At 59.5% G+C, this 9455-nt stretch overlaps 1 protein-coding gene across 2 annotated transcripts; it reads left to right on the top strand.

Annotated features, from left to right (window-relative positions):
* The first annotated feature begins 421 nt into the window (after positions 1-421).
* LOC104480411 (glutamine synthetase) lies at positions 422-6367 on the top strand. 2 transcript variants are annotated; one of them, XM_086763826.1, is made up of 7 exons: positions 422-436; positions 586-761; positions 1076-1237; positions 2881-3027; positions 3887-4014; positions 5142-5341; positions 5600-6367. In XM_086763826.1, exons 2-7 carry the CDS (start codon positions 596-598, stop codon positions 5919-5921), a joined length of 1125 nt encoding a protein of 374 aa, XP_086619952.1. In that variant the 5' UTR covers positions 422-436; positions 586-595; the 3' UTR covers positions 5922-6367. The 2 variants fall into 2 exon arrangements, with proteins under 2 accessions (XP_086619952.1, XP_010119641.2); XM_010121339.2 differs by lacking the exon at positions 422-436 and having other exon boundaries at positions 557-761.
* The last annotated feature ends 3088 nt before the right edge of the window (positions 6368-9455 follow it).

Raw genomic sequence — 9455 nt, 5'->3', positions numbered from 1 at the left:
ACAGCGAGGTTTTTGGGGGTGCGGGCGGGCAGCGCGCCCCTGCTGCGAGGACAAACCACCCGCTCACAAGTGAGAGGGCAACCCTACAAAAACAGAGCGCCAGGAAGGAGGACGAACGCAGCAAGGGGACAGGAGGCGGTAAATCATCTTTTTGAGAAGTAATTATTGTTATTTTTTAATAACCAGCAAGTTCTTTAGCAAACAACCTGTTGTTTATTAATCGAGTGGTATTTTAACAAGATAAGCGACACTTCAGTAGGAAGGAAAAATCAAACCAAACCTTTTCCACCCGCACCCCTCGGGGCGGGGACCCTGCGCACCGCCCCTCCGCCCCGGGGGGCGGAGCCTCCTCCACGCCCCGCCCCTCGGGCCGCGTATAAAGCGCGGCGGGCGCGGGCGCGCGCAGCGCTGGGGTCGGTGAGCGGCGTGGCCCCGGGTTCGAATCCCGTGGGGAGTTGGGTTGGTTGTGGGTGATTTTTTTTGGGGGGGGGGGGCGGGGAGGGAGGGCGAGAGGGGGAGAGAGAGGGGTGGCTTTGGAAATAAGGGGCGGAGGGTGATGCCGTGCTCACCTGCGCGCTCTCGCAGGGCCGTCGCCATGTCGGTGTCACACAGCTCCCGGCTGAACAAGCTGGTGCGGGAGCAGTACATGAGGCTGCCCCAGGACGGGCGGGTGCAGGTCACCTACGTCTGGATCGACGGCAGCGGCGAGGGCGTGCGCTGCAAGAGCAGGACTCTTGACAAGGAGCCCAAGAGCGTTGAAGGTAACACTGCTCCTTCCCACTGAGCAAACGGGTGTGGAGATGCGTTGGCATCTGGCTGGGGTTTGGCGGAGGGAGGTGAAGTGGCCGGGGCTGTCCCTGCCTGTGCCCCGGCGGTGCTGCGGTGGGAAGCACCCTGAATGCCTGGGGAGCACTGCCAGGCTCCAGGGATGGGCAAGAAAACCTTGGTGGGCATCGCCTGTGGCATGCGGTGCTGTCTGGGTGCTCCATCCCGGATCTCAGCCACCAGCATGCGGCACGATCCGTATGAGAGAAACATTTTCCCAATCCCGCTCTGTCCCCCTCCTGCCTTGCAGATGTTCCCGAGTGGAATTTTGATGGCTCCAGCACGGCGCAGGCAGAAGGCTCCAACAGCGACATGTTCCTGGTGCCCGTCCGCATGTTCAGGGACCCTTTTTGCCTGGACCCCAACAAGCTGGTGCTCTGCGAAGTGCTGAAGTACAACAGGAAACCCGCAGGTGAGCCCCTCCGGCATGCACCTCCCGGCTCCCGAGGGTCACCCCCTTATTGTTTTGGGTGCCGTCTCTCCGAGGGGCTCTGGACCGCTGGTGCCGGGGAGCAGCTCGGCACCGAGCCCTTGGCCTGAGGCTCCGAAATTCAAGCGCTGGTGGTGGCGGTTGTTTACAAAAACCTGTTTTAGCGGCACAGGGTGAGGAGAAGAGCAGCGAGACGTGGAGCTTGCGGCGCTCGCCAATTCGAGCGCGGCAAAGGCGTCACCCAGTTTTTGAGCCCGAGTGCACCCAGCCCCCGGGGCTGTGGGGTTGCAGCAGGGGAGCTGGAGCGGGACGCGTCAGCGGGGTTCAGTGCGCCGGGTCCGTGGCCGCTCTTCCTCGTTGATGGGTGGCTGTGGAAAAGGAGGGAGAAGGTGCGGGCTGGCTTGGGGTGACCTTTTGAAAGCAGCTCTGGAGCACACCAGCGCTCGCTCTTATCTTTGCGGGCAGAAAACTGCAGTCGTAGTGTCTGTCCTGCCCGTCTGGTAAAGCCCCAGATGGAGAGGGGGGAGCTGGTTTGCAGGGCCACCCCGGAGGGGTTATCTGCCGGCAAATAACCGGTTGTGTGCCAGTAAAGCCAGGCTGTGTCCCCGCTGGGTGCGGAGGAGGGAGGTGGCATCTGCGGGGTGATGCACACATCTGCCTGGGAGAGGAGAGGCTGCGGGCAGTGATGGTGAAAGACGGGGCTGGTTCCTCTTCAAGCAGCGGCATGCCTCTCGGCCGCGGGGGAAGAGTCTTGGATGAGATTCGTCCCCTGCAGCTCCTCCGCCGGAGCAATTTGTAAAGAAAGTCCCCAGCCCTGGAGCTCCGGGGGCTGGAACCAGGGCAGGGAGCTCAGCCCGGAGCCCCACGGATGAGAGGGGTGCACCCCATGGCAATTCCCAGGCTGGGCTCCGGGGGAAAAACTGCCTTCCCCCCTTTTCCCATCAGCGTGAGGGAGATGTCGCTGCTCCGCTCCAGCCCCACGCTCTGGGCACATGTCGTAGTGGCTCTGGAGTTTTTTTTATTGGGTTTTAAAGGCAAAATTCCCTGCCTGTCCCTGTTGTTTTGGTCCAGACTCGCCCCCCTTGCCTGGCACACTGTCCCGTGTCAGGATGGTTCTCTGATCTCTGTCTCTCCCTGGCAAGGCCCCGGTTGGCCGGAGCACCCCTGCCACTGCAAAGGGCCAAGCCGGCCCTGGATCCCAACCAAAAACACGGAGCAGGAGAAAGATAAGGACTGCTAAGCTGAGGCTGGTGGAAAGAGGATGAGGGTGAAGTGGTGTGATGGGAGGTGTGTAGTCCCTGTTCCCAGATCTGCCGGACGCCCATGGGACAGGGCTGGGGTATGGCTCTGGTGTCTCAGTGTCAGAGGAGGATGTTCATGGCCCATCGGTTGTTTTGGGAGTAGAGTACCTGAACCCTGTGGCCTGATGCTGTGGCAATGGAGTAGCTCTGCGAGGAGAAAACTAGCGAGCAGAGAGCATTGCAGAAAGAGGGGGTCCACTCACAGTTTCCCTAAGGCTTCTGTGGGAAGTGCTTGGTGGAGTCTGGGCCTCTGAGTGGGATGGGGCAGAGTGCGGCGGGCGCCTGCCCACGGTACGGGCCTAACCCGGCCCTCTTTGCTCCCAGAGACCAACCTGAGGCACACGTGCAAGAAAGTCATGGACTTGGTTAAGGACAGCCACCCCTGGTTCGGGATGGAGCAGGAGTACACGCTGCTGGGCATCAACGGCCACCCCTACGGCTGGCCCGACAACGGCTTCCCCGGCCCGCAGGGTAAGTGCTGCCTCCCTTCCCCGACCCAAACGCTGCCCTCCGCTCCCATCCTGCTGCTGCCCGGCACAGGCATCCTGTCCCCGACCTTGGGCACGGCTTGCCCATCGCGGCTGACGCCGGCCAGGAGCTGGGATGAGGTTAGGAGCTGTTTGCCGACAGCGCCGGGTGCCCCGCGGCTCACGTGAGCCGGCCGGCAGTGCCGGACCCCGGTTACACAAACAGCTCAGCTGCACGACTTGTTTGGCAAGGGCTGGAGAACTTGGCTGGAAAAACCTTCTCCCCGTGGCTGTTTGGGAAAGGACCGGCAGGTCGTGGCCTCCTGCAGCTGCGAGCCAGCCCCAGCACCTCCTGGGAGAGGGCCAGGGGTTTCCCAACCTGACTTAATCAGCCTTTTGTGGGGGCTGGCCGCTTTCAACATCTCACTTCCCCCAGGCGGGAAGATGATCTTCATCTGACCTTCTTGCATGAGGAAGAGCTGTGTAAAACCTCGGCAAGCTGAATTTTCTAGCCATGACCAACATCGGCTGTTGTTGTCAGAACAATCTCAGACGCTCGATGTGCTCCGAGGGTCAGCGAGGTGCTGCAGGGCAGAGCAAGCCAAGGTTTCCTTATCTCCTGGTCACCTCCCAGTTGATGCATGACAAGTCCTGTTTGACTGCCCAGATAAGGCTGAGGTTGCACAGAGGAATTGCTCACGCTGCTGGTCCTGGGGTCGTGGCTCGATGCACCATGCGGGGCAGCACCATTTCATTCCCAGAAATCCTCTGCAGATGATGACTGGGAGTGGTGGGATTACACCGCAGTGCTGTTGCTGCTCCCAAAAGCTTTACTTGGGTGGTGACTCCTCTTTCCTTTCCAGGCCCCTACTACTGCGGGGTTGGAGCAGATAAGGTGTACGGGCGTGATATCGTGGAGTCCCACTACAAGGCGTGTCTCTACGCAGGGGTGAAGATCTGCGGCACCAATGCGGAGGTGATGCCCTCCCAGGTACGTGTGGATGGCCCCACGCGGGCCCGGTGATGGGTACGAGTTAGCGCCAGGCTGGGCTAACCCAGCAACTCCCAGCTCCTCCAGTATGCCAATCAGGTGACTCCCTGCATCGGTTTTGTCTAGATAGGAGCCGTTGCGCTGCTGGGATGAAAATGTGCATGTTTGATTTTCTCCTAATTCACCTTTGTGTGGAAATCCCTGCTTTTTGGGGCAAGGAAGCAAAATTGCAGGCAAGCTCCTTGCGCAGCTCAGCCTGAGCTCTGGCCGCCCGCGCAGAGCCGGGTGCTCCCGTCCACTTTCCTTCCCCCGCGGAGCAGGGATGCAGGAGCAGCATGAGGAGCATTGTGTCTCCACGTCCTGCTCCCCTACCCTGAGAGCTGGGAAGCTGGGATGGGATGTGGCCTTGGGAAGCCTTTGGGAGGGGATTTGGGCTTATTTAGGAGTTAGCCCGAGGGAGTCCCTGATTGCATTAGGCGGGCGGCCAGACTGACCGACGGCGATTTGGCCCTGCCGCTGCGTATCGCTGACTCTCCCGCTGCTGATGTGGCGGCGATAAGCGGGGGGCTTATCTGCCGTGTCGCTGAGACAGGGCTTTTAACAACCCTGCTGTTTGCCCTGGCGTTTTCAGGGCCCTCCTTGGCTGCTTTCTGCATCCTGGGCTCGGTCTGGGCCAGGCCATGCCAGCAGCCGTAAATGCGTCACCCCCTGCTTAGTCACCGCAGGTGATGCAACCCCAGCTCCGTCCGGGGAGGGAGCAGTCCGGGAAGGACTGTGAGGGTCCTCGGTAGCCCCCTGCCCTGGTTGCAGTGTGGGCTGGGGATCCTGCACACCAGCAGCTCCAGCAGCAGCCTCCAAGGCAGGCGTGATGCTTGTCTACCTCCGTTTTGATTTAATCCCCCTGATTTGCTCTATTTCATCACGAGCAGCTTATTCCCATTTTTTGTCACACCAAAGCTGTTCTGTGGCTCACTTCAACACTCCTCATCCTCACTGCTGACTCCCAAGGGGTAAAGCTCGGCTGTACCCCAGGCTGGCAGCCCTGGCCGAGGGGGTGGCAGGGATGTGATGGTTGGGGAGGCGTGAACCTGCCCGTCCTCACCAGTACATCCGCTCCCCACTTCCAGTGGGAATTCCAGGTGGGCCCATGCGAAGGCATCGAGATGGGGGATCACCTCTGGATGGCTCGGTTCATCCTCCACCGTGTCTGCGAGGACTTTGGTGTTGTGGCGACTCTGGACCCCAAACCGATGACCGGCAACTGGAACGGTGCCGGGTGTCACACCAACTACAGCACCGAGGAGATGCGGAGAGAAGGGGGTCTCAAGTGAGTCCTGGGGGGGTTCCCTGGGATGTACCCGGGAGGTTTGGGGTGTCCTTGGCCATATGGCAGCTCCCCATCGCACACATGTCTCCATACCTGGGTGGTTGCACCAGGCAGGGCTGGGGTTGTCCCAGCTCACTTTGTTTGAAAAGCAGCATCCTTGTCCCTGCGCAGAAGGGGGGGGTTACAGCCTTCCTGGCCGTGGGCATGCCCCCCAAATGGACCTAGTGACAAACCCAATGCCGTTCTCCTCTCCCACAGACACATTGAAGCCGCCATCGAGAAGCTGAGCAAGCGGCACGACTACCACATCTGCGTCTACGACCCGCGGGGCGGGAGGGACAACTCCCGGCGGCTCACCGGCCACCACGAGACCTCCAACATCTTTGAGTTCTCTGCCGGTGTGGCCAACCGAGGCGCCAGTATCCGCATCCCACGCCAGGTTGGCCAAGACGGCTATGGCTACTTTGAGGATCGGCGGCCAGCAGCCAACTGCGACCCCTACGCGGTCACCGAGGCCATCATGAGGACGACGGTGCTCAACGAGACCGGGGTGGAGACCAAGGACTATGCTGACCACTGAGGCCATGGGGTGGGTGGAGGTTTTCATTTCTACACTAGCTTCTCACGTGGGGATTGTGCCCGTGCGGTGTCCTCGGCTGCAAGCTCAGACTCCTTAGGAACCTCGCTTTGGTTTTGTGAAACGTCGCCTTAGAAATATATATTTTTTTCTCGTAAGAGGGAGTGGCCCAACCTGTTTTCTCAACCACTTTTTTTTCCGGTTTCTGGTTTTAGGTTGTATGTGGGGAGTTGGTTTTTGGTTTTGTTTTTTTTTTTTTAAAAAAAGCCTTGGATTGATTTTTTTCTCCTATGGACTTTACACTGTGATGTACATAGATCCCTACGTGGAAGCTGCAGCTGCTGCTGTTTGCACCTGGGGAGGGCGGGTGCTTTTTTTCCATATCTCTGTTGCAAGGAAATGATAATAAATATTTTTTCCTGGCTGCGTGGCAGCTGGGTTATGCTGCAGCGGGTGCATTTTTCTGTAGCTCCTCGAGTTCTGTGGAGAATTTAATTTGGGTCTTGCTGATGGGTTGCAGTCACTGAGCAGCCTGCACCGGCCGCGGGCAGAGAGGCTGGAGGATCCTCGGGGCAGGTGCCTGGAGCTGCCTTGCCCCGTTTGCCGGCTGCCGAAAGGCCATCTCCCTCCATCGTGATCCCCTGAAAGGCAAACAGAGTGACGCAGCCTGAGCAAACAGCGGCCGGGGCAGCAGCTGGCGGGCATTTACACAGGGCGTGCGCTGCTGAGTCAGCAAAGCTGGCGTGGTGCTGGGCACGGTGAGTGGCAGCCCTCCCCTCCGAGGACACCTTTGCGGCCTGGGGACATCCCCCTGTGCCCCCCAAGGGACATGGAGCAGCTTCTTGGGTTGGAGTCTCTCTTCTGAAGGAAGGGGGTCATGGATTTTATTCGCAGAGCGAAGCCCCCAGGTGGGGACATTTCCATGCGGATGGGGTGGCAGCAGCATCTCCAAGGGCCAGACCCTTGGGGTCCCTCCGTGCTGAGATGGATGCAGAGGGGCCAGCTCTCCGGTCCCAGGGACAGCTCGAACAGGCAGGTCACTGGCTGGGACACCCAGGTCACCTCTGGGACAGAGCTGCAGGATGGGACCCGCTGCAGTCACCAAGGGCAGGGTTACCTGGAGCTGAGTGGTACCAGTAGCACGGACAGGGGACATCATGTCCACTCCAGTGCCCTCATGGGGGTTCTGAAACTGGTTTTACCTGTATCTTTGAATCCAACGCAGGTGACAAGCGGAGATGGAGGGCCCCAAGTCCATCCTGCAGGTCACGGTGCTGCCAGCAGAGCGGGGCGCGAGAGCCGTGCCGGCCAGCGAGGTGGCCACGTCCCCCACCGCAGGCAGCCCAGAGCCCTCTGTGCCTCTGAGTTGCTCAGGAATAAATGTAACCCGGTCCCCGCCCTGGGAAGGACAAATTTTCCTTCCAGAAATTGCTGTTCAGGATGTTTAACATTTTTCATCAAAACCGCAGCGCTGTCTTGTTTCCCTTTTATTTCTGAGATGCTTCTAATGGGTAATTTGAGCACTGGGACAGGGACTGCTGGATGCAGCTGGGAAATCAATAACGAGCTAAATCTGGAGCAGGAAGATTCGTGTTTGTGTCCCTGGCTGTACCAGGGTGTAGAGTTCTCCAGCTGTTGGACTGTGCTGTACAGCCCCTGCTAAATTTGGGGAACCGTGTGATTCCGCGTTGTGAACATCTCTGGCCGGACACAGCCAAACGCGGTTCATCCAAACGCTGTGTGCCTGTTCCGGGGTCTCCCCTGCGATTCCCCTCTGGCAGAGGACCCTCCGCTCCAGGGGAGCTCCAGGGACCCGTCCGAACCCACCGCCGGGGTTTTGCTGGGAGCTGGGATCAGCCCTGGCTGCTGGTCCCCGCACGGCTGGAGCTGCTGTGTGCTTGGACGTTTTCATGCCAAAACGCAGGTCTTGCTTGTACTTTTTGAGGTCAAAATGGGCCAGAAAACATATGTCAGGGTTTTGTTGTTTGTTTGTTTTTTTTTTCCCTAAAGCAGGAGTGATTCCCACCCACAGGGCCTGCAGGGGAAACGAGGACACCGGTGCGTTCCCATCAGAGCTTTTCTTCTAATTTTGGGGGGCCTGCTTCTGCGGAAGGTGGGCTGTGGGTGCAGGAGCTGGGGACCGAGCCAGCCCTGGGTGGGGGGACACAGCATCCCCATCCCCAGCGCCCAGGGGAGATGCACCCAGCACGGCCGGTGCTCGGGGATGGACGGAGGCGGGGCCGGGGCCCCCCCAGAACCGGGCTGGTTGGGGTGGGGGCTGCTGGGTCGTGGTCACCCAGGGCCTTCCCGCCGGAGCCCCCCACGGTGGGGAGGGGTGGGCGGCGGTGGGGGAATCCAGGCCGGGTCCTCCCTGGCGCTGGCAGCTCCCGGGGGTGGGGAGCGGAGCGGGAGGGGGAGGGGGGTGTTAGGTGGGGGCTGGAGGCTCTTTTTGGGGGTTTGCTGCCCTCCCGAGGCGCAGGAGCAAATAGCAGGGAGCGGCGCAGTGGGGTGGGGGGGAGGAGGTGTCCCGGTTCTAAAACAGCGTGGGGCGGTGGGGAGCTCTTCCACGCACACTCCTCAATTTTAGGCTCTGTCCATGCCTCTGTCCAGGCCCACCCTACCCCCTCGCCCACCGCTACCAAATCCCGCATTTTCACTCGAGCACTCACAGAGAGCAGCAAATAACTAAATAAATAAATAAATAAACAAACAAACACCCCTCTGGGCTCCTTCCTGTCCCCGTCCCCCGGAGCTGGGCGCTGGCCGGGGTGCGTCACCCCTTGGGACAGTCATCCCCCCGCAATGCGACCCAGCAGACGGACGCGTGGCTCCGGCAGCCGGTGTGGGTGGGCGGCAAGGACGGGGCACACGAGGGGCACGGGGCCATCCTGGTCCCTTCCCTCACATCCCACCTTGGAGCACCCCGGGAAGATGCTGAGGTGGGGGGCACCCAGGGTAGGTGAGCATCACAACCACCCATGGCAGGGACCCCCATGGCAGGGACCGACAGCGCAGGGCCCTGCAGGTTCCTCCATCTCCAGATCTCTTTTCATCACTGTGAATTCCATTACTTTGAATTCAGTCGAGGCCTTCAGGATTTTTATTTTTTTTCCAAGTCTGTTTTAAAAAGGACATTAGAATTACAATTCGGATGCTAACAATAGCATCACTCAAAGCCGCCGGCCAGCAGTGGGGAGCGCTGGCTAGAATAAAGACCTAACCCAAAATGTCAGTAAGAACTTCTTTTTTCCCCCTCCCTGTCTTCCAGCCTGCACAATCTGCTTGGGTCTCTCTTATCTTAATGAGCGTTCAAATGGTTTCAAATTAGACCTACAGAAAATTGAATTTTTTTCCCTCAGAAGCTTAGGCTGGCCTTTAAAGGCCAGTGATAGTATTTTGGTTTTGTGTAAGAGCATGTTTGATCTCGAAGGCTCTCAGCTCATCGAGAGACAGTTCGTTACCAGCAATTCGCCGCTGTTGAAATGTAGCCGCAACTGGAGGGGGACAAGGAGCACGTGGTGGAGAAGTGTCAGGAGA

This window comes from Chlamydotis macqueenii, chromosome 20 (genome assembly GCF_036417535.1).
Source record: "Chlamydotis macqueenii isolate bChlMac1 chromosome 20, bChlMac1.mat, whole genome shotgun sequence".
NCBI lineage: Eukaryota > Metazoa > Chordata > Aves > Otidiformes > Otididae > Chlamydotis > Chlamydotis macqueenii.
Note: the sequence above shows the minus strand (reverse complement) of the source record. Positions and strands in the feature narration are given on the sequence as shown.

Excerpts from the sequence above, each read along its gene's own strand:
- LOC104480411 (XM_010121339.2), top strand. The coding sequence starts at position 557 with ATGCCGTGCTCACCTGCGCGCTCTCGCAGGGCCGTCGCCATGTCGGTG. Across the intron at positions 762-1,075 it reads GGAGCCCAAGAGCGTTGAAG|ATGTTCCCGAGTGGAATTTT; the intron begins GTAACACTGCTC and ends CCTGCCTTGCAG. Across the intron at positions 1,238-2,880 it reads GTACAACAGGAAACCCGCAG|AGACCAACCTGAGGCACACG; the intron begins GTGAGCCCCTCC and ends CTTTGCTCCCAG.